The 24,920-nt window shown below is 40.2% G+C and overlaps 1 protein-coding gene across 5 annotated transcripts in view; it reads right to left on the bottom strand.

Annotated features, from left to right (window-relative positions):
• Positions 1-24,920, bottom strand: part of LOC117874863 (semaphorin-3D) — a 195,283-nt gene that overhangs the window by 120,839 nt on the left and 49,524 nt on the right. For all 5 annotated transcript variants that reach the window (XM_034765512.1, XM_034765476.1, XM_034765486.1 and 2 more), the window contains exon 2: positions 12,337-12,528. In XM_034765512.1, the coding sequence (XP_034621403.1) occupies positions 12,337-12,487 (151 nt within the window). In that variant the 5' untranslated portion in view covers positions 12,488-12,528. The remainder of the gene's footprint in view (positions 1-12,336; positions 12,529-24,920) is intronic.

The raw sequence follows: 24,920 nt of genomic DNA, 5'->3' as shown, positions 1-24,920 counted from the left end.
GTTGATGACAGGCTGAGGAAATGGCCAATAGTTCTATGCCCGGACCAGATCCAATGATCTAAATTTCCATATGGTGGGGAGGCTATAGGAGATAATGTCTTCTACTCCTTTCATAGCCTATTCACCAGAGGGCAAATACTGAAATCCTTACCCAGTTTTTGCTCCTTGCCCCTATTCCTCACTGGGAGTTTTGCCATTGATTTTATTGAGGCTTGGGATTCAACCCTTGTCTTGAATAGGAATTTGCTTAAATAAAGACTGATGAAGAATTGTGTAAGGTATTCACAATCTGGCTCCAGTAGAATGCATGATACTACTGGTAGGTGCTGATACGTGTGGTTCTTAGTCTGATTCATGCTTGTCTAACCCACTTCTTGGACCATGTGTTTGGTGACAGAATTTGGCCCACAGGGAATAGACCTGTTGAATACAAAGGTGCCAATTTATAAAGTGTTTTTTTGTTTTTAATATTATATCCACCCTCAAAAGTTTCTCTCCAAGTAGACAGGGGTTTATAAGTAAAAGGATGGGAGACCCTAACCTACTGTGACATGAACAACTCTGCTATGATAAAAGTGTTAAATGATTATGACCACAAAGCACCTTAAAATCAGTTCTAACAGGCTTAGGAGAGCAGTATAACAGCACCAACTTTTTTCTGAAATAGGTGAGTTGACAGAGCTAGGAGAGTTAACACAAACACATTTAGTTGCTTAGTTGTCTTTAAAGTACTTTCAGTATCTTCTTTGTAAGAATGTTTCATTGACAAAAATCAGAGGGGTAGCCGTGTTAGTCTGAATCTGTAAAAAGCAACAGGGGGTCCTGTGGCACCTTTAAGACTAACAGAAGTATTGGAGCATAAGCTTTCGTGGGTGAATGCCCACTTCATCAGATGAATGCCCACTTCATCAGACGCAAGTAAACTTGCATCTGATGAAGTGGGCATTCACCCACAAAAACTTATGCTCCAATACTTCTGTTAGTCTTAAAGGTGCCACAGGACCCTCTGTTGCTTTTTTCATTGACAAAAGAATCCACATAGGTGCCTTATGATTCCTACGACTATGAATATTTTTTCTTATTAGCATAAGAGGAAAGTAATAACTAGTGGGGCTCTGTAACAAGGTTCACAACCCGCTCCTCTTCCTGGAGCCCGCTTGCCCTCCCGAATAAGGCTTGGAGAGGCTTCAGGGTTGTACAACACCCGGATCTTTATTTATTTAACGTTGTCCCACAACCAGTGTCCATTTATATACACGCTTTACAAATGTGGTTACCACCTTTACAGGCAGAGTCAGCCTTCAGCTAGGAAGCCTCCAGTTCCCTGATTGACTTACTTTGCCCTTGCTGCCCCCAGCCTTCTGCCTCTCTCCCAGCCTTTATAGCCCTTGGCTTGTCAGGCCAGCAGGCATTGCCAATCCTCAGGCCAGCATCAGGTCTTTTCCATTAGCCCCAATCCCTTAATTGGAGCTGACCGGGCAGGGGCTAATTAGGTGCTTTTGCCCCAGCACCCTGCTACAGGCGCTCTCAGACAGTAGTACTGTTTGTACTGACTCAGAGACCATTAGAAAATTAAACTATAAAAGGTGTTAATTTTACACCTATGCTATGAGCTCATCAGATCTCACCCCCTAAATTGGGTTGGGCCTGGTCAAGACTTGGAAGTGACAGCAAAGGAAAATTAAAATCAAGGATCAAATCTTCAGCTTCACTTCAATAAAGCCATGACAAGTCACAGCAGATATCGATCCAGGCCCAAGTTTGTTGCAGAAAGTTGTGCTGGCAGTTCTGTAGATGACATTCTTCCCTTAGAATCAGTACTGAGTGAAAGCCCTCCCATGCTGTCACATGAGATATAGACGTGAGTCCTGGCTACTGATGGTAACTACATGAATAAGGTGTCCTGACCACATTAGTGTTTAGGTAATTATATTCTGCCTAGGCAGTTCCAACTGAATGTAGTTAGGTCAGGGTTTCTAGTTTGAGGTGAAAACCAGTAAAACCACATCAAAGCAAAAATCTGAGAACAGGTTGTTATAAAGCATAGATTGGGGGAAGGGGAACAATATTTATTTTATATAGTTCAGAGAAAACACTATTTCAAAACACTGCTAAAGAGTTTTTACTCCAAAACGGAGTCATTACTTGTCTAAAAATAAAACAAGAAAAATATATTTAATACCCTGTGTATGACAATCTTTGTTTCCTGTCCTAAACCATTTTGCGGTCTTGCTGCAAGTTATTAAACAGCTTCCACACTTCATCCCAATTCAGTGAAAAAATATCATTCAGAGGTTAGGTATCTGGCCTAGATCTTAGGTAGACCTGGGTTCAAGTCCCTGATCTGTCACAAGCACTGCCTTATGTTGCCTTGGGCAAGTCACTTGGCCTCCCTGTGCCTCAGTTCCCCATCTGTAAAATGGGGATAATAGCACTGCCCTACCTCTCAGTAGTGCCATGACATTAAAAATTGTGAGATGTTTATGTAATGAGGGTCAGAGAAATACCTAAAATAGATATCAAAAATAGCTGCTTTTCAGCCATGAGAGTCTTTCAAGAGGGTGTAGAATTACCACATACGTAAAGTGATTTAGAATCCTCTATAGTTTAATACACTTTTTTCAATGCAAGCAATTATTTTATTGAATAGTTAGTTTAGAAACAGACTAAATTCTTAATGGGGATTAGAAATAGGGACTGATTGGTAAAATATTACCCACATGAGACAAAACAAAACATTTTGTCTCATCAATAAAAGTGAATCTCATTACAGTATTTCATTGTGGAAGGAAGATCATTACAAAATATTTTGTGTGGCTGAATTTTTTCATTGCTCCAGTTTTTACTTTAACTCCCATTTATGATACATTAAACTCTGTTTGACTCAGTTTAACTATTTACTCCTGCAGTGCTTGCATGTACTTGTTGGACACTCATTTAATTTTAATTGGCTATTCTTGTTAGGAGTTAAGCTGTTTTTCTAAATGGTGCTGCTAATTAATGCACCATAAAAGCAGAACCACTTTCAGCAATAAAAAAAAATCTGCATGGTAATAGCTCAGATTAGCATAATAAAACTTCTGACATGGAAAACTAAATTATAGTCTCAATTACACTTTGATATTGATGGAGTTGAAATTCTGATAAGACACCTGGAACTAAATGACACTGTAGATGTAGATTTTTTTTCTTTAAAACATTATTTATTTGTATTAGAGTAATGGCTAGTATCCCCAACCAGGGTTGGCGCCCCAATGTGCCTCATGCTAAACATATGGCCAGAAACAGCCCTTGCCTCAAAGAGCTCACAATCTACTTTAACAAAAAACACAACTCATCAGAAGGAAGGGGGCAGGGAAGATGAAGGAAACAATAAGGACATGTGTTTACATAGGCCAGCTGTGTGCACTGCCAGATTACATCTGATCCGTTTGGGTTTTTTTACGTTATAATATATAAAAAGAGATATTGAATTTACCAGCTACGGGCTAATATTACAAATCAAATTCTGCTTCAATCCCCCACCCCCATTATCTACATGTTCTACGTATAACCTTTGCTGTCAGCATAGTACTCATATAGAAACACAATTTTTTCATCAGATGATCTCAATGCATTCTACAAAGGAAGTCAGCATGACTATCCCCACTCTACATATGGGGTAGAGGGAGGTGTGGAGACTCACCCAAAAATCCAGTTGCAGAACTCAGGTGATCCTGAGTCCCAGACTAGTACTCTATCCACTAGGCCATGCTGCCTTCCCCTGTAATGATCTGACCTGACAGCCCTGGGGACTGAAATCCTTTATCTAGTCACAGGGCAGAACATGCAGCAGCAGTGCATACATTTTCAGGACAGCTGGGACCCATGCCACAGCACAGAACTCCTGCCCTGTCTAATGCATGTTCCTCAGCCCTTAAAATCCTCTCTACCACCCTCTGCATATAATTATCCTCTTGCTCTTGGATAATCTTTGCAAAATCCAGTTGCAAATTGGACAGTGTAACACAAGTCCCTTTTTAAGCCTGGGTTTCCTACTTGGATACTAGAGGAAGCTACAAAAATACCCTTGGCTGCTAATTGGATACCCTAGCATCTCCTTGTGCCATTTTAAAGACATGTAAATAGCACAGAGACTTGATCTAGGTAAGTTATTCTGAGCAACTATGTTAGCAGCAGCACAAAGTGTGGCAAAATCCCTTCAAGGTGTTTCATATTTCCCCCCTCCCTTTCCCTCTGGCCCTGTGTATAAAGAACTACTATTCCATATATAAATTACCAGAGACCCAGAGGAAGGTATAGGAGGTAAAACATGATTTAAGGCCCAATCCTATTCCCACTGACATCAATGACAACAGGATCAGGACAGTCCTAAAATTAGTTCGTATTGAAAGACTAAGGGTAGGGCTTTCAAAAGCACTTGGCACTGGCCTCACTCTGTTTCCATTGAAGCCAATAGGAATTTTACTATTGGCTTCACTGGAAGCAGAGTTAGGCAAGCACTTTTGAAAATCCCAAGCAAAAATGCTGCCATTGATGTCATACTCACCCCCCGTTTTTTTAGAGAAGCAACTCATTAGTATTTTCTCTTCTTCCTCTTTAACTGGTTCAACACTTTCTCCAAAGTCCAGTCCACTTCCTCTCTCTCATCTTCGTGAACTCTAAGAATTTTGGGGCAGTGTCTTGTGAACACAACATTTTTTTCTCATCCAAGTGAGGCCCCTTTTGCAATTATGCAAAGAGAAAAGTGTTGTGAGCTACAAGCTGTTTACATTGTTAGGAGGTTGATGTGGGTCAGCTCTTTAAGGTTATTCTTAGTTCAACTGCTATGTAAACTATTGATGTCATTGAGTGGAAGTTGCCCTGCAGGACATAATATATGTGATAATTATAAGACAGAGAATACAGCATATAGTCAGATCTGACTCCAAGTTCTCTAGTTAATGGAGGGAGAAACCTGTTAGTTTTCCAGTTGTAGCTCTGCAAAAAAGCCTGAATGAAAAACATTTTGATTGAGTCTATGCATGTCAGGGCCACCCAGAGGATTCAGGGGGCCTGGGGCAAAGCAATTTCAGGGGCCACTGCCATAAAAAAAAAGTTGCAATGCTATAGAATACTATATTCTTGAGGGGGCCCTGTGGGGCCCGGGGCAAATTGCCCCACTTGCCCCCCACTCTGGGCGACCCTGATGCATGTGATATTGCAGAATTTTTTCCAACCAGGGTAGTGCTGCCCACCCAAATTAATTTAGAATTGATTTAAGTTTCAATGTTAACTGCTCTCAGAAAGCCTCTTTTAAAGACAATGGAAAGGGGAAAAAAAGTATATGCTGGCTAACCAACACCCTCAACCAGGACCCACGTAAAAGGATAAATGGACACAAGTCAGATATTAGGAATGGCAATATACAAAAACCTCTAGGAGAGCACTTCGACCTCCCTAGCCACACAATAGCAGATGTAAAGGTAGCCATCCTGCAGCCAAAAAACTTCAGGACCAGACTTCAAAGAGAAACTGCTTTGAGCTTCAGTTCATTTGCGAATTTGACACCATCAGCTCAGGATTAAACAAAGACTGTGAATGGCTAGCCAACTACAAAAGCAGTTTCTCCTCCCTTGGTGTTCAAACCTCAACTGCTAGAAGAGGGCCTCACCCTCCCTAATTGAACTAACCTCGTTATCTCCAGACTGATTCTTGCCTGCATATTTATACCTGCCTCTAGAAATTTCCATTACATGCGTTTCACGAAATGGGTATTCACCCATGAAAGCCTATGCTCTAATACAGTCTTTAAGGTGCCACAGGACTCTGTTGCTTTTACCCAGGACCTTGTAACAGAACATGCAGCTACTGATGTTCTGCTTGTTTTTCAAGCAGCTGCATCGATTTGTGATGATCCCACATCAGATGAAATGACTAGTGATAACACTTTGCACTTACATAATAACACTTCTCATCTATGGATCTCCAATTGCTTTGCACAGGTGATTAAAGCATAGCGCTTGTCTGCAACTATATAAAATGTCACTCTCTCACTCAACAGATCTGCTTGCTCCTTATGTGTATTTAGAATTATATCTGCTTTTACATTTTTACTGCTTTTTCCTCCTCTTATTCCTTCACAGCCAGCACAGTTATGAGCATGTGAGCTTAATTCTATTCCTTCTTGTGCCTCATCAGTAGAACAGTTCACTAAGTTCCAATCAGTTACACCTGTGCAAACCCTTGCAGTGCGGTCACTGTTGGCTTAAATGAGGATCATGGAGCTAGGGGTCAGCAATCTTTCAGAAGCGGTGTGCCGAGTCTTCATTGATTCACTCTAATTTAAGGTTTCGCGTGCCAGTCATACATTTTAACGTTTTAAGAAGGTCTCTTTCTATAAGTCTATAACATATAACTAAACTATTGTTGTATGTAAAGTAAATAAGGTTTTTAACATGTTTAAGAAGCTTCATTTAAAATTAAATTAAAATGCAGAGCCCCCTGGACCGGTGGCCAGGAGTGCTACTGAAAATCAGCTCACGTGCCGCCTTCGGCTCGCGTGCCAGAGGTTGCCTACCCCTGGGCTACACCATTGTAACTCAGTTTTGCAGTTGTAAGTGAACGATGGAAAGATGCCAGCTTGACTCATCCAGCACAGGCTGCGTAACAGGGATAATAGTTTATTTTATTTTTGTTTGCAAACAGAATACATTTAATACAGAAATCATTGAGCGACAGTAAGCATGGAACTTTGCAATACCATTTTTAAAGAATAACGTCTTTTCATTGATTATTGTTAAAGAAAGTTACCAATTCTGGGTAAAAAAAAATTCAAAAGTGCCTAAGACGCCAAAACTTTACACTGTTGGCTGTGTACATACGAATGAATCACTCAGACTGTAAAAGGAGGAAACTCACTCTCATCTGTACATATATTAATTAGTTAATATTAATTAATATTAATTAGTATGGGTCTTAGGCTCGCCAATCTGTTTGATCAGAAGATAAAAGTTCTTGTCCTGAATCAGGCTCCACAGAATTTACAAAGGACCCTCAGGGGTATGACAGGAAGCTCACATTGAGACAGATAGTAAAGACTTTTTATTTAAATCAATAATAGTAAATGGTAAAATAATCAGAGTTACAAAGTTACAATGGCATTACTGCTATTCAAAAGATACATAGGATAATATAGTATTATACACAACAAAGCTTTGGTTAATATACTCACACCCTTCCTTGATAACCTGGTGGTAAGAGACACAGGAACAGCCTTGTAGTTCAGGTTTCTCAATTCTTGAGTGAGGGATGCAGTGCTTAGAAGAAACTAATGCTACAAGCTATTAAAGCAAACTTAGGGTTTACTTGACTAACTTAAACTTAAAATCAAAACCTAATACACAAAGAATAAAACTTAGGGAAACCAAGCTTAGCCTGGTTCCTTTGAAACTTAAAGTTTAAGAAGAACAAGTATAGCCTACTAATAGTAATAGTCATCATAGATAGAATAGATAGAGAGAGTGGAAGAAGTAAGTGAGAATAAGTAAGAAATGTAGTAAAGTGAGAATGGAGTACTCTATCGAGGTGGGTCACCTCTTTTATAGGACAAGTGCCATAAATCCTTCCTCTTATGCCCAAATTTCATTCCTCACCCACAAAAATGTTAGGGTACACTTACCCCACAGGCTAGTATGTATGTGCGTATGGATGACATGTATGTATGCACTTGTAGTGTACTTGTTAAGTTTGTGGGTACAACATTGAAAACCCCCCTATGCCATTCTCCATAGTCTGTTGGTCTAGATAAAAGGTCATAGACATAGGCATGGGTATTTATCTATTTAGGTATAGGATAAACAAGATAAAAGGTCAACTTTACTTTCTGAGTAAAAGGGCCCAATATAGATATGCTAACTTTGCTTTAGCTTAACATACATGTTTTTGGCCTGTAGGTCTTTTGCATTACAGCCAAACTTACTTTAATATAAATCTATAAACCTATTACAATAAACCAAATACTTAAACTATAAGAAAAGATTTTTATACATATACATACATACACACACACAAGCAAGCAGGGTAGTCGTATAGGCTACAATCTCTCTGCCAGGACAGTCACCCAAGACTTTCGTTCTAGGGTGCAACCCTGCTCTTCCCAGTAAGAACTCCCACAGCCTGTCTGCTGGGTGCATCCTTGTCAGGGAAGCATCCTTCACTCCCCCTGGCCCTCTCACTGTTCTCTGTGATCTCCACTCTCCAGCAAGGGGATGCCAGCAAGTAAGCCCTTCCTCTTCTTCCCTTTCTTACAGCTCTCTCTAGCCCTTAGCTCTGGCTCTCCAGTTTAGAGCCAGCAGGCATCTCCCTCTTCTGCCTTCAGTCCTGGCTCTCTGGCTTGGGGATGCCAGCCAGAAAATACCAGATGTTGTTCTTTGCCTTCAGCCTTCTCCCAGGAACCATCTTCTCTATCTGGCAGCTCTCCTGTCCTTCTCCCATCTGACTCCCGACTCATCTTCTACAACCCATCCAGATGTGTCCCCACTCTCTTAATTGGCCCAACTGGGAGCATGTGGACTGGAATGGGAGAGCTGATCCCAGTTCAATTAATGGGTCAACAACCCTGTTGCAGAAAACAAAAGACACATCCCTAGTACCAGCAAAATCTCCTGGCCAAATTCCCAGCCTGAGAAAGTTCTGTCTCCTGCACAGATGAGCTTTATTCTTATTGTTGTGAGTTCCATTGTGCCAGAGAGAGAAGCTCTTCATCCTGGAGCTTTATATTGTCTTTTAGGTATCCTGGGCTCATGCCATGAAGCACCTTGAAGATAAGGGACGGACCCTTGAACTTGATTTGATACTTCTTGGGAAGCCAGTGCAGAAAGTGGAGGAGAGGTTTGATGTGCTCATGGAATCCAGTGTTGCTGAAGAGATGTGCTTCAGCGTTCTGTACTAGTGGGAGTCTTCTAAGTGCTGAAGACTTCATTCCTGGTAATCTCATTGCTGTAGTCCAACCAAGAGGTGATGAAGGCATTTATAACTTGAGGTCAGGCCATCATCTTCCAGGATGTGATGGAATCCCCTAGCCAACCAGAGATGACAGACAGTGTTACTTATGGCTGTTGCAATGCAAGAGCTCAGTGTCAAGAAGAAATCCAAGAGCACTCCTAGACTATGATTTGAACTGACCTATTGTGGGTGGTGAACCATCAAAATGTTGTCCTCTGCCCACCAACATCACCTCTGTCTTTCTTGGGTTCAGCTTCAGCAAGCTGTGCTTAATCCATGAGCTGATATTATACCCATCTTGGTGGTAGTTGTCTTATGTGGTGAAAGACAGGTAGAAATGTGTCATCCACATGAGTTCATGTTATGTGACCATTTCACTGTTTCATGGTTGCACGTGGATGTTGAAAAGGACAGGAGAAAGAATTGATCCTTGTGGGACTCCACAAGTGAGGGATCTAGTGGTGGAGGTGCAGTTTCCCATCATTATTCATTGGTTGTGTCCCTCAAAGAAGAGCTTATACCATTTAGTGCATCAGCTGAGAGAACAGCAGCTCCTGGTCAACAGTGTTGAATGCTACACAGAAATCGAGTAGGGCTAAAATTTGGCTAAGTTTTAAGTCACTGAAAACAGCGTGTAATCATGGGAAGTACTGGGCAACTTTAATTTTAGGCATCACTATCTGCACTGCCTATAATGCAAATTTCACTCAGTGAAGAGTCAGCATAAAACAGGTGCATCAAAATTCTGTTTTGGAAATAGAGACATTTGGTTGCACCTCTGCAACCCTTTCACATAGGTTGACAGTTACTTTCTGAACTTTGGGACCAGCCTGGTTGTTCTTGCACATGAACAGATGACAACACATTTCGACATACCTTCTCATAGATTCTAAAGATACTCTAAAGACACATAAAGCCTTAAGTAATTGGTTCAAACCATTTACTTCTCTTTGGTGGTAAGCAGAATCCAGGTTTGCATTAGTGTGTGTTCAGGATGTGCATTTTTCCTCTACTTTTTATTTTTTTTAATAAACTTTGTCATCCATACAATGCTCAGAGAACTTAGTGATGCTAGCAAGTTTTTTGGTTTTTTTACACTTTTCTCCTCCTTGCCATTATTTTAATACCATTAAAAAGCTTGAAAATATTACATTTTCTTTTACATTTTTCTTCTTCCAGTTTTGGGGGAAAAAAACAAAACAAAAAGAGCAAGCACAATAGTAATCCAATATTCCTCGTATTTCCTTATTTGTCTATTGGCCTCATCAGTGGCAGCACAGCTCTCTGAATTGGAATGTGTGTGTTAATTTGTATTCTCTATGCTTTTCTTCTGCAGGACTAAGTCACTGAGTTTAGCTATAATAACCCATCCCTCCAGCCAAAGCCAGAGCTTTATGAAGGTCCTAATAAAAGTTTGGGTCAGGGCCTCAATATCAGTCATCCACTCGTTGTCATTATAAATGACCCTAAGCATTTTCCAACACCACTCCCAGCAGATCTCTTTCACTATTTTAAAATATTTTGATAAACACATTTTTTTCCTACACTGACCTCAACGTTTTTTTTTGTCTCCCCTACTCTTCTACCTGCCAACTGAGTCCATCAGGATTTTGCAGGTGGCTAGCTATCTTTGAAGTACAGAAGAATACAGTATTTTTGGTCATCAGTCCCACAATAAGTGTCATCACCATGTAGAATAAGTAACTCTGGGGAAATGTTTAGAAGCCAAAACTAGAAGTAAAGTTTGAATACAAGCTGCAGGTTTTTCCTACTAATATCCATAACTCAATGTCAGATCTTTCAGCTTCTGTATTCATTGGCTTACATAACTGAAACTATTTCCCGAAACTATGGAAAGGCCATCAAGATCTCACATGCACATAAACACACCCACATACTTGCATACAAATCCAGCAGATGCAGAGTTGAAACTTGTAAATAAGTAGCATTTCACAGGATACAGTACTCACTGATTAAATAAATCCTTGTATGTGTAATACCTTACAATAGGCACATTCTGCTCATTTATGATGGCTGTTCAACCTCTTGTCATTACAGAGCATCTTGGGCCTCACTTAGAGTGACCAGATGTCCCGATTTTACAGGGACAGTCCCAATATTTGGGTCTTTTTCTTATATAGGTTCCTATAACCTCCCCCACAATCCCAATTTTTCACACTTGCTGTCTGGTCACCCTAGTCTCACTCTACTCATTTACACACTGAAGAATAACTATGCCTCTGTAAGTGAGAGCAGAATCAGTGCTCTTAATTACAGGCACTGAAATGGTTTAAAACTAACTAGGGAAACTTTTCTTTAACTAAGCAAAACAAGATCAAGTGCATCAATATATCTGAATGGAATCATCTCACCAAACTCTGGTAGGATGCAGTGCAGAGACAGCAACAAGAAAACCCACAAACTGGACTACAATCATCATCATCTAACAATTAAAATATATATCTTTATTTAAATTCAGCCTTTATCATTCTTACTGAGGGCAGAATTTAAGACAAAAGGGTTGCACAGGTGTAACTGCCAACACTTCAGTATGTAGTCTGAAGAATCTTTCTAATGTGCTAAAGATGCACAAGTAAGGGGAAAAAAACACCTCTAGATTTTCAGATCCCAGGTTGAGTTAAGTAGGGCAACAATTAGGGGGGAAATAAAAACAAAAACAATGCATTTTGTAAACTGAGCAAACTTGTTATGGTAGCACATTGCAAAACAATAATCATAGAACTGCACAATGACCTTTTTTACACAGCCAGTTTGCAGACAGTTGTACTTGCAGTTTTACTTCTAACCTCAACGTGAGCAAGGTACTGGGCCCTAAATGGGGGAATTGGGCCCCAAAACAATAAGAAATACTATCAAGGGGCTACCAGAGTCATGCACATTCAATGGAGACCATATGAAAGAATTCGAAAGAATGAGGATTAGTTTCTTACCAATCATATGGGATTAATTCATCCAATTCTTGGTGATTTGCATACCGTTTGTTACATAAGTGATTTTTAGCTTCAAGAAAAAAGTCTAAGTTTAGCAAATGCTTTGGAGTTTTTACTGAGTGTTAAAAATTATATCCTTTTAAAATGTATCTGAGGAACATTATGGTTTCCATTACTATCCATCACCCCCAAGAAGGTAATTGAATACTTCTGTCCCATAGAAGACTATATAAGTCTTTCATGCTATTGTTGTCTATTTCTAGGAACAGTTGTGACAACTGTTTATTTTCCGGTTTAATAACAGAAAACTAAACGCTGGCACCACCACACCAAAAAAACAACAACAACAACAACAACAAAAAACACAACCCAGAAACAGAAAGTCTTCTGATGGGTTTACCTTTATAGGAAAGTTTAAGTCTTGGGATATTTTTCTTTGAAGTTCCAGTGACTGAAAGGAACAACATTACTAAGGATAATGCTGTGCAGGCATGTGGCACTTTGAAGGATCTCATTCTGCTCTTCTCCTGGGAGTCTTTTCTTGCATTCATGGTGAAAAAAGTCTCTGTTTTTCAGAAAATCCAAATGTAATCTGAAAGCAAAGAGAAAACATCTGTGTGTTTTTTGCATCCTCGCACACAAAGTTTATGAAGGCAGGCCAGACCTATAGTTAGAGAATAGCTTATGCAGAAGTCACTGTTTGCCACAGAAGATTTTTTCTCCAGTATACACCAAAACTCTGTAATCTCTTTTCTATAAAACTAATTTGGTAGACTAAGCTGGAAAAATATGTAAGCTTTTGGACAACATCTAGCATAGCTAACATTTAAGTACAAATTAAATTATATATAATACCAGATAAAAACAGTCACTATTAAAATGACAGCGTTTACCAAATTACCACACATTAATGCCTTGGCTATCTCGATATAGATACAACAGCTATTTTATATACTTGTATTGTGAACTGGCTACACTGTAATATCTCAGATACCATGGTGTAGTAACTGGAGATACATGTTCATTTTAAGGTAATTGTACATTCGTCACCAACTTATTTATAAACTAAAAAAAGGGATATTGGAAGCTTGTACTCACTTTCAGGAGAAAACCAATGATTGCTGATACAATGTAAACATACCTTCCCATATGTTGTTCTCAGTGAACTAACTAAGACCTACTTAACTACCTCAATCCACAAACCAAAACGTCCTAGGAACGCTAAATGGGGGATTCCAGGCAAAGGTCAATAGCATTGGATAGGCCCATCTCAGCGCAACATGTAACAAAAGCAAGCTTTGTATCACCTTTCACTTAATAATCATAATATAATACCTAGCTCTTTTCATCCATATATCACCAAGTACCTTACAAAGGAAGGTAATTGTCACTATCCAGGGAAAAAGAGAGACACAAATAAGTTGAAGTGACTTCAGGAAGATCACATAGTAGTCCCTGTGTAGAATTGGGAACAGCAAGATTGGATTTTTTTTTTCCTAAAGGATATTCATGTTTGAATGAGAGCATTGTTTTGGGGAAGTTCTATGGCCTTTGTTATTCAGACACTCAGGCTGGATGACCACAAAAGTGGTCTCTTCTGGCCTTAGAATCTATGAAAATGACCAGAGCAGATACAACACCAGTGATTAACAAGGAGGGCTGCTGGGAAAATGATGACAATTTTTTCATTAACAATTTTTTTTCTGAATTTTTTTTTTTCAGTTGACTCTAAAAAAACAATTCCGGTGCTCTGGTCAACTAATTTGGTGTAAGAACCAGGGGAAATGTTCTCTACTGACCCTTTTAGATGAAACACAGAATGCAGAACCCCTGGGGAGGGAACTAAGGTGCCTTTAATCCTTTATGCCCTCCAACATTTGGGCTGCTCTGTGGCTCTCGGTGTTAACTTAGCATCAGTTTAGCTCTCAGACAAGCTGCAGCACTGCCCAGGATCTCCACGTATTGCATGCTGTAGTCCTACCCCCAGCACATCCCTCCTGGCCCCAGCCTCTCCCCAAGCACATCCCCTACACCATGGCTTGCAAGGGGGTCCTTGGAAGATTGAGGAGGACAGTTGTAAAGCTGTGTCTTGCCAGGGAAATCCTTCCTCCACCTAAACCAGGTGGTTTTGAGCCCTTTACATTACTCTGGTACTTCTACCTGGTGTAAAGAAGCTAGAGCCGGGGTGAGGATCTCACGTGGGAACATCCTTCCTATGCCAACACATTCGGCTTCCTCCCTTTCCTCCTTCAAATCTCTCCTTAACACACACCGGGACCCTGCCGCCTTTCAATCTGAATCTACGCCCGTAGGCTAAGCAAAATCACCCATTCATTAAATAAAACCCCAAAGTAAGCATTTGATTGTTTGATTTGTTTTTTATTCGTTGCCCAATTGGAATGTAAATACCTGAGAAAGAGAAATCTTGTTTACTCCATAAATGTGTATTACTGAGTTCATTATTAGTGCCCAACAAATACGAAGACACAGGAAGTAACTGATGGTGACATTAATGCTGGTCGGTCGATCGGTCTCCCTCTCTCTCTCTCTCTCGCTCGCTCTGTGTGTATATATATATATATACACATATACACACATATACACACACACACACACACACACACATACACCCCGATATAACACTGTCCTTGGGAGCCAAAAAATCTTATCGCGTTATATCGAACTTGCTTTGATCCACCAGAGTGCGCATCCCCTCCCCCCCCCCGGAGCACTGCTTTACCACGTTATATCCGAATTCGTGTTATATCGGGTCGCGTTATATCGGAGTAGAGGTTTGTATATATAAGACTAAGAGGTGAAAAAAAGATGCACAGGCCCTGTCCATTTTGGTGAATGAGAGTGAAAACTATACTCCAAAGCAAGAAATTATCTAACATCAAGTCTCATTACAAAGATTGCATAGGAATCATGGCTTGGGTGACTGGGATTGTGCTAAATCTATAAGGATTCCACCAGAGGGTGGGAGGGTCATTTCCCTGGAGGTAAGAGCATAATTAAGTTGTAGGTCCAAATTCACCAATGGTATAAGGAGGCGTGAATGTGACGATTCACTGACATCTGCTGATTTACAACCAGCACTGAATTTAGCCTTTTGGCTGCATGGAGCCTGACTTTTCCATGTAGAAACTGCTGGTTATAGGAATCCTCCTTCCTTTGTTTTATCTGAACTCTGGCTGTGGAAAGAGGCCAGACACAAGGGGCTTACTTTACACTTGAGGCAGCTGTTCAGTGAGTTTGAGCCAAACAAGTCCCATTAAGGATGCACTGCAGACTAGCCAGATTTTTTTTAAGTTATGTTTTTTCATAAGTTCATCCTCTAATACAAATCCAGCTCCAATACAGGACTCTTCCCAGGAGATTAATGACTAGCTCAGGTTAATGTACCTCAGACCATTAATCCCCAGAAAATGCCCAACACCTGCTGGGACATCTCTAATGTAGATCAGTGTCCTATACTCCATTTGACCAAATCCATAAGCACTTCTTTTTTTAAAAAAGAGGAATTTTATCAGAAAGAATGAATAGAGATTCTGCTTACTTCAGTTATTTGATGTTTCTGGTAAGCGTCTATCTATGCTGCCATAGTCCTGTGAGATGTACTGAACCAAAATGGTGGACAAAACATTTCAAGAGAATGAGGTTTAACTTCAAGCAGGGCCGGCTCTAGGCACCAGCGTTCCAAGCATGTGCTCGGGGCAGCCCTTTTTAAATAAAAGGCTGAGTGCCGCCCCTTATTTATTTATTATTATTTTTTGCTTCAGAGGCGACACTCCATTCCCCCCCCCCTTTTTTTTTTTTTGCTTGAGGCGGCAAAAAACCTGGAGCCGGCCCTGATTTCAAGGGCTTTATCATGAAGCTGTAATGTATCTGCATTTAGTTCTTTTACGTTTTTGATTATCCTCCCTTAGTACTTTGCTGAAAAGGGTCTTAAGCACAAACCTCTTTTTACGTATGCAGTAGCTCCAATGAAGTAATGGGGACTATTCACATGCTTAAAACTGGGTGGGTGCAAAAGCACCTTGTTGAATCAGGGCCTATGTGCTTGACTCTGCAGTTAGATCTTCTCTGTGGAACTCAAATTTGAAACGGGTTATGGGCTAGCAGAGCTGCCAGCAGTCAAACCACTGATGTGCTGGTATTCTGCCATCTTGGGACAGCCAGGGCTATCCAGATGCACGTGACTAGTGCATTTGTGACATTATATCCCTGAAAAGAGGTGACATCTTAGTGCAAGTGGTCAGACTTAGTAAAACTTGTAGGATAGATTACTCTGAAACTACTGTCTGAAACAGGCAAACCTGGAGCCAATTTATTTAGCATAATTTATTCCAGGCCCTTTGTTGGAACAAACAGAGCTCAGCTAGACAGTCCCCTATTGGCTGCAAAACTACATCAGTTTTTAACACATTGTTCTGTTAAATCTGATATCTAAATGCAAAAATCTAGCACCCAACTTTCCCTGGCATCTTTAAGTCCAGAAACAAAGGACAGCAACTCACCCACAAATGTAGATTTTTCAACCATGGCTGATATAACACTCATTTGAATATTTAATTTGTGGTTTTTACTTAATTGGAGTATAACTTAAAACCCAGTTACCACTGTTCATGCTCTGAGACGGTTTTAAAATGATGAGTTGTGTATTATGTGAGAGCGCACAATGAAAACAGCTTACAGCAAATAAAGTATTTGACTCTCACTAACAATGATGTAAAAATGAAGTAATGACAATAAATCCAGAGTAAACCTAGAGAGTTTGGCCCATTGTGATTATAATAATTAAGAATAGGGTAGGAAAAATTAGGAGACAATGTCTACTCATAAATATGTTGGGTAAGTTACTTGGCCCCTTTGTTTCAGCATGCATAATATTAACCAGGGTTTTTAGCGGAAAAGATGGTTGTCCAGTAAAAGAGCCCATTTGGGCTGTCTGATCCAGGGCAATGCACATGACAGACATTCTGTTGATCAGACGTATGTTTGGACCCATACATGAACATACTGTATGCAAGGGTTAAATACTGACTGTAGTTGCAAAAAAAGACTGGAAATGTATCCCACCTACAGTTAAATTTCGAATATGTAGAGAAATATATAGAGTTTCTAAATATATTATATACAGATAAAAACATCCACACAAGTTCTAAATTTATTGCTAAACAACTGTCTTGCAGATGACTAATTACAGTAAAACAGCAAGACATATTTCCAAGAAGGATATTTCTATAGTTGGCTCGTTTATACTTCAAAACTGCACCATAATCACGAACTGGGTATTGGAAATCTAGCCTTAATCAGAAGAGAAACTGGAAATGTATATGACAGTCAGATGAATAATTCAGCAAATAAAACACAGACAGAGTAAAATGTAGTATCCGGGTTCACTTAGCATCCAGACTCTCTTTTTAAATAACAAAGATGACATTAATCCAGAGCACAGTGAAACTATGTTCTTTCCCCTTTCAGATAGGCAGGATATTCTGCTGATAGACAGTTTGGCAAAGAAAGCTTTTCTTCTCAATGGGAAATCTCATTATAAATCTAACTCCATCTGAGACCTAACAAACAATATCCTTCATAGCCATTCTCCAACATTTACTTTATTAAGCGACTTTAGTGATGTTTACAGTGCAGTAAATTTTGTCTTCTGCATAGACTCAGATATATTACTCTTTTCCACAAAAGCCCCAAAATCAATATCACTCCACCTGCATCCCCCTCCAAAAACAAACAAAATAACCTAGCAAAACTAACATTAACAAAAGGAAAGTCCTTTGGTACAATACTAATATTAAAGTGAACGTGCAATGCATTTACTTGATCTTTTCTTGAATTTCAATACACTAAACATCCAATGGGTATTGTCTACACATTCAGGCCCCCGTCCTAAAATGAGTTGCATGACAGCACAGGAATCCACCCATTCTGTGCTCATTGCAGAATCTGGGCCTCTGTCTGTCATCCATTCAGCCTCCAAAATATCTGCATCCTCTCTATTTGGAATATGAGATAGACCTCTTCTCTGGATTTCAATCCACAAGGAACAAGTGGAACAAAGAGAAAAGAAGGGAATGGAAAATGGAGGAGAGAGAGAGAGAGAGAAGTGAGGGGAAGGATCCAGACCAGTAGAAAATAATTATCTTAAATGGAGAAAAGAAAGGTTTAGAGATTATAGTAAATTAAAACAGTAAAAAGAATGAAACCAAAAAAAATTGAGGGTAAGTCCGGGGGGAGGGGGCAGAATCTGAAAAAAAGGACACCCTAAAATACAGAAGAAATAAGTGGAGACTAGGGAAATGAAAGGAAAAAAAACAAGGTAGGTTTATTTTTCTCCCAATTAGGATTTAACATCTGGTAAAGCATGACTATGACACAATAATTGGTGGAAGGGCAGACAGGGATAAGGACGTGCCAGGTCCACAGAGCGGTCTGGATCGCATGGTAAGCTAGGATCATTAAAATATGTGCTTTGATGCAGACAATGCAAGGTCACGTATCCAGGGACGGAGGGTGAAATTCTGGCCCTCCTGAAGCCAGTGCCAAAACTCCCATTGACTTCACTGATGCCAGGATTTCATCCAGAGAATATGGATCATACTTGTAGGAGAGAGGACTGTACCATGGAAAGCTGTGATACTGAAAAGTACTACATGATCATAATGGTTCCTTCTGACTTTACAGTCCGTGAATCGATGGCTGAGGATAAGGTGAAGCCGTCTCTCCAGACCTGATCTGTTGTGTGCTGCAGATCACACTCACCTGCATGTAGAAAAGCAAATGAAGGAATGTACTTTTAGACTGTATTGTCTGTTTCTGTTTCTCCAACTCCAGTCTGCATTTTCTGGCTGAAGGCTGAGAGGAGCTTTTGTCATTTGGTGATGATATCACAAACAGTTGACAGCATCCCAGCAGCCAGCTGTCCAGATGGTTATTTGCACCCACAGATCTCGGTACATGTACACTATTGTGTTGAATGCATGTGCAAATGATACTCAAAATTGTACACATATTTTTGAAAAAATCCTGCCTTACTTATCCATTTTTGGGCTGAGACATTCAGGCACCACTGCTTTAATACTAGTTCCTCAGGAGCAGTGCGTTTAAATCACCTAAAAATCCCGATTGCAACTTTACTCATTTGAAAAGGCAAATGAGAAAAGCAGAGTGAAGCACAGTTTAACAGTTTAAAAAATACTCAAACAGAACTCATAGGCCAAACCTCACCATTATATTATTTTCATTACAGCATATACCCTGATCAGAGTGAATTGAAAAATTAGTTGTCTATATTAAATTTGTTCTAGGTATCTCATTACCTAGGCATCTAAGGCAAGAAGGCAGTAGATAGAAAATCTCAAGAGGCACTAAATGGAAGTGTGAAGTTGACACCCCACAAACAAATGGCAGAGTAACATTTCCCAGAAGATGCAGAGTTTTCCTGCAGAGAGTTGGATGGTTTCACACAGCTATAAAATAAGTGAGCACAGAGAATAGGCAGGAAGCCTGCCTAAGGAAGCACCCTTGCCTGCTATTGAGAAAATAAGAACCCTCCCTCCCTTAAGAAAAGTGTCATGATGACAGCAAGAGAAACTTCAGGAGGCTTATCTTGGGACTACCTGCCTAACCAATTAAATGCTCCCCGATTTTACTGGCAAAGGCTAATGTCTGAATAACTCCAGACAGAAATCACAAGCTGTTAATCAACTGACCCTGCAGCTACTATTGCCCTACACAGGGAGAGAGACACCTGCTGTAGCCAGTTTGAAGAACTAGAGTCTTTCCCTCTCCTGCCCCCTGAGGTTTGTGCAGATAGTTTGCTGAGGAACCTGGGAGTATCTCTCTACTTAGTTTACTTTTTGGAGCCCCACCCCAGGTCATCAGCACAAATGGAACCAGAGACCTCCAATAATGGAGGCTTGAGCTTTCGTGATCCAGGGCCTATCCCTGCTGGTGACCAGTAGTGATGGGTTTTTACAAACTGGGCCTTGTCCTTCCATGCACCTCACATTCTTGGGATAAGCCTCCCTTGACAGGGGGATTGTGTAATGCAGTGGCTAAGTGTGTTATGAACCCCTCCACTGATGGGCTCACAAATAAGTTAAGACTCTACAACTTCTACCAGATAAAGGAGCTAGAGGAGCACCTCAAGTGGAAGAGGCTTGTGTTTCTGAATGTGAAGGAATTGGGTCTATCATGGCAGCAATCTGTGACGGAAGGTTGTCACCAGCTGGCAATCCAAAATATTGTTATCAATACTTGCAAGTTGCATTAAGAAGCTTGCACTGGGGAATTTGTTTATAATCAGATGCTCCCATGCCTCATGTTACATATGGCAATGTAACATTTCCACCTCAGTCTGTCTAATGCCATGTTTTTTGCTCTGTTGTAGCCTGTTTCCATGACAGCAACATCTTTCCCAATTGTTCTCTTACATGCCATCTGTCATCACCCACTTCTCCATCTTCCACCAACTGGTATCCAGCATTTGGGAGGCTGCTGTTTGAATATAATGAGTAGAACATGGTCAAATTTTAATGTTCCTAAACATTTACATTGGGGTAGCATAAAAGGTCTCCTCTTGAACAGGGCCCCTTCTGGTAGGGACTACAGAGTCGTGTAGTCCCTGCCCCACAGAACTTTCCATCTAAAACACAGGACATTAAAAGGTGGAAGATACAAACAATTGAGCAGGGGATTTCATTTACTGCAACTCATAATAAGCACTTTCTCAGTTTATTGATCCGATACAACAGATGTGTAATTGGATTTGCTTTTCTGTAATATTGCACTAGCAGGTTTCTTGCTATGCCAGGAAATGTATGTAACTGTTTGCTACAGTTGTGGTGCCTATAAACGTGCCAGTTTTATTTAAGATAAACACAATAGATTACTTCTATATCTAGTTTCCCTTGTGTTCCCCATGAGAAATACTGTGAGTACTGCAAATATTGAGGTTAGCTAATTGCAGACTTTAAATGAGAAACCTATGGCAATTAATTATTTTTTAATTACCATCACTGTACTACTAATACAAAATTCCATCAACTACCAATTATCAGCAATTCATTATCAGCCCGTGTTTCCTGTTTTGAAAGGTTTGTTAATAAGTTCAGCTTGTTTATCGTGTCTAAAGTCACTATGGCAGCTAAGCTACAACACTTCACCTGTGCTGCTGTAGCACTGTAGTGTAGATGTATTAACTACAATGATGGAAAAACCTCTTCCATCATTGTAGTTAATACACCTCTCCAAGAGGTGGTAGCTAGGTCGACGGAAGAATTATTCCATTGACCATGCTGTATCTACAGTGGAGGTTAGGTTGACCTGATTATGGCCTGGTCTACACTGGGGGGGAGGGAAGGGGGAGAAATCGATCTAAGTTATGCAACTTCAGCGCCGTGAATAACGTAGCTGAAGTCACCATAGTTAGATCTACTTACTGAAGTGTCTTCGCTGCGGTAAGTTGATGGCTGATGCTCCCTCATTGACTCTGCCTGCGCCTCTTGCCCCGGTGGAGTGCCGGAGTTGACAAGAGATCGCTCGGCGGTTGATTTATCATGTCTAGACTAGATGTGATAAATCGACATCCCCCTTCCCCCCCGCATTGATTGCTGCCTGTCGATCCAGCCAGTAATGTAGACAAGCCCTAAGTCACACAGGTGTACAATTTTTCACAGCCTTGAGTGATGTAGGCTAGGTCAATCTAATCTTTTAGGTGTAGACCAGATTTAACTTCAAGCTATTGTGATTTAGTGTCTGCCAGCTATAGAAATGTAGGTTTCATACTAGAAGATGACTGATCAAATGTTTGTTCTATACTGACTTATTACTTTTGATTCCCATCATCAGTGTACGGCCTCATTATTTGATGCACGGCCAGTGAACTCTATGCCATATAGCTTGCTTGGATTTAGCATGTGAACTACAGAACTCAGAGATGTGGGGGAAGGTTTTTTTAGTTTACAATTCCAACAGATTTTGGTTTCTTGTAATCATTCATGATCATATCTTTGAATGCTTTTGGAAGAATTATTTATACCATCTTTCCAACTAAACTTTGGATCAACATTTTGTGCAACTTATGTGTAAAATGATATTCAAGGAGGTTTAAGATATATTGCAATGGAGTAATCAACCAAGTTATGGCCCTGCTGGGATGGATGTTTTATTTTTTTAATTAATTTTTTTAGTGATTTGATAATATTTTAAGGAGAGATTGAGAGAGCAAGCAGAAGCATTATAACATGTAAGTTTACAATCTTACAGAGTAATTAAATCCTTTTAAATCTTAGTCAAGCAGTATAGACCTCTTATAGGCTCTTCTAGGGTGCTCGTCACCATAGTATCTGAGCAATTCACAAACATTAATGCATTTATCTTCACAACTCCATTATGAGGTAGGTAAGCGTTGTTATTCCAGTGTTGCTACTAGAATATGAAGGAACAGAAAGATTAAAGGACTTGTGCAAGGTCACACAGCAAGTCTGTAAGAGAGCCAGAACGCACATGCCTTGGGTGCCCATTCACTTCCTGAGTCACAAAACCATCCTTTCTCTCCTCGTCCTACTCATTCCTTATAGTATGCATTGTTTGTGGTAAGTCTTGTGGCCGGAGACTGATGACTCACATTTCACTGAATTTAAACTAAATAAAAGGTGGAACTTTCCCTAGTGCTTTATTCTTCACCTGTGTGCAAACTTCAGAGCTTTAAGTGATCACTGTTTTATTCTTCATAAATATTTCAAATGGATTCAGTAAGACCCCTTGTGTAGTAACAGACTGGTTGGGGTGAGTAAGGATATCAGATTATTATTTTAAAATATGTTAATGTTCACTAACTATACCATTTCCAAGGGGTTAGGACTTGCTGCTGCTATGATCTAACAGAGCTTTCTACCTGTGTTACGTCAGGACTCAACTTATCTTTAGTGCAACACACATAAAAAAGCAAAAGTTGTTTTGAGAAGGATGCAGTGTCAATGTCCTCTGGGTCTAAAAGAGCCATTCTGGGGGGAAAAAAAAATAACAAACAGGGATTAACACCTCCATTAAACACAAAATTATTTTCCAGTTTGGTTTAAACCACAATAAAGGTTTGAGGGCTTTTTTTGGTCTGAGTACAAAGTGAGAATACCATAAGTGCAAAGATGAATCAGTTCTGCACGGGGACATATCAGAGCTTTTCAGACTTTTAACCTCTTAGTTACTGGGTAGATGAGTGCCTTGTATTCAGCTTTGTTGTACAGCCATTACACTGTGAAAGAGCCTATATCTTCCAGGATCATGGATCTTTTAACAATAATAAGACCACTTACACACACAGTAGTTTTCATCTTGAGTGTGGGTTGCCCTTGAAGGACTTCTCACCCAAGAATTTGGGCATGACGAAATACATATCAAAACCTCCCGTCTTTGGTGCTCAGATATCTGGGGAGTCCAAAATCGGCACCTAAATAGATACCTGCTTCTGACATGAACAGCAATCTGAAATGACTGCCAATTTCAATTGATGATGTAGCTGAGAACAAAACTCAAACATCATATTAAGCCAAATCACTGACTTCATCTGAGGGTCTAACTTGGAGAGCAAGGAAAATATGCACGCACTTTATAAAACCTTTGTAAGTATATCAGAAGCTGGAAGTCTGCAAGGGGGTGAGTCTGCTCTGTACTATTAGGCATAAAGGGGGCAATTAAAGGGGTTAAGGACATGCCTGACAAACTACATGATTCCTTTGTATAAAGAATTAACTAAAAGGTAGTATTTTCAACCCTACACATTCAAAAATCATGAGATGGGAACAAAAAAAAACCAAACAAAAACAAAAAAAACCAACCCCATGGGATTGGCTTAAAAAATAATGAGAATTAATAAATAAATTTGGAATCTTATGATTTGCCTTCTGGGTTTAGTGTGTTTAAGTTTACTTTTCCCATTTTTATCTACAGATATGTGGGCTGGAGCTTGCTTTAAAAAGAAGAGGTCGAGATTCTCATTTAATCACGGGACTCCAGGAGCCAGAACGTTAAGTGCCATGAACCTGCTCTAGACCTGTTCTTTTAATCTAAGAAGTAAAGTCAGAGATGGAGATGCCAGAACAATAGGATATCAAAAAGCAACAAGTCACCAGTCCAAAGCCAGTGGAGCTCTGTGGTCTTTGGAACAGCACCAGGACTTGATAGTAAATGGACTTTTTTTAAAAAAGGAAGCCAAGCATAAAAGTGGCTGAACTGCTAATATTGCAAGCCTTTACTCATGAGTAACCCTTCTTACACAAGTAGCTGTGCCCACTTGATTGGGAATGTTTATGAGAGTAAGGACTACTCAGGTGAGTAAAAGCTTGCAGAGTCCAGCCGTTGGGTTTGGAATTTTGCACAGCTGCTACCTCTGATTATAGTAAGAACTGTTTGTGTCCTCAGCACTTTTGGGCAATCGAGGATATACAGCACAGGTAAACCTCCTCACAAGATTTCTGACATCCTGTCTCAGCCATGAGGACCCTCTATGACTACAAGGCACTTTGGGATCCTCATGATTAACTAGCCTATACAAGATATTCCACACTGCTTTAGTGCTTTTAAACTCCTGACCCTCTGGATTAAAAAGAGATACAGTTCTCTCTTCACAGCTGCAGCTCAACTTTGGGAGGAATTGAGAAACATCCAAAAATGAAGGCAGACAGAATTAAAAAAAAATAAAAAAATCCTTCAATGAGGCATTTAAAAAGGTTGACAGATACAGCTGGATCTTACAAATACAACCACCAACTAAATTAAGAGGAGGTTACTCACCCTGTGCAGTGACTGACGTTCTTCGAGATGAGTGTCCCTGTGGGTGCTCCACTACAGGTGTTGGTGCGTCCCTGCGCCTTCACCCGGAGATTTTTGCAGCAGTACTCATAGCGGCCACGCATGCTCAGAATCTGCCCCCCCCCCCCCCCCCCCCCCCCCCCCCCCCCCCCC

This window comes from Trachemys scripta, chromosome 1, assembly GCF_013100865.1.
Source record: "Trachemys scripta elegans isolate TJP31775 chromosome 1, CAS_Tse_1.0, whole genome shotgun sequence".
Lineage (NCBI taxonomy): Eukaryota > Metazoa > Chordata > Testudines > Emydidae > Trachemys > Trachemys scripta.
This window is presented reverse-complemented; position numbering and strand designations above follow the sequence as displayed.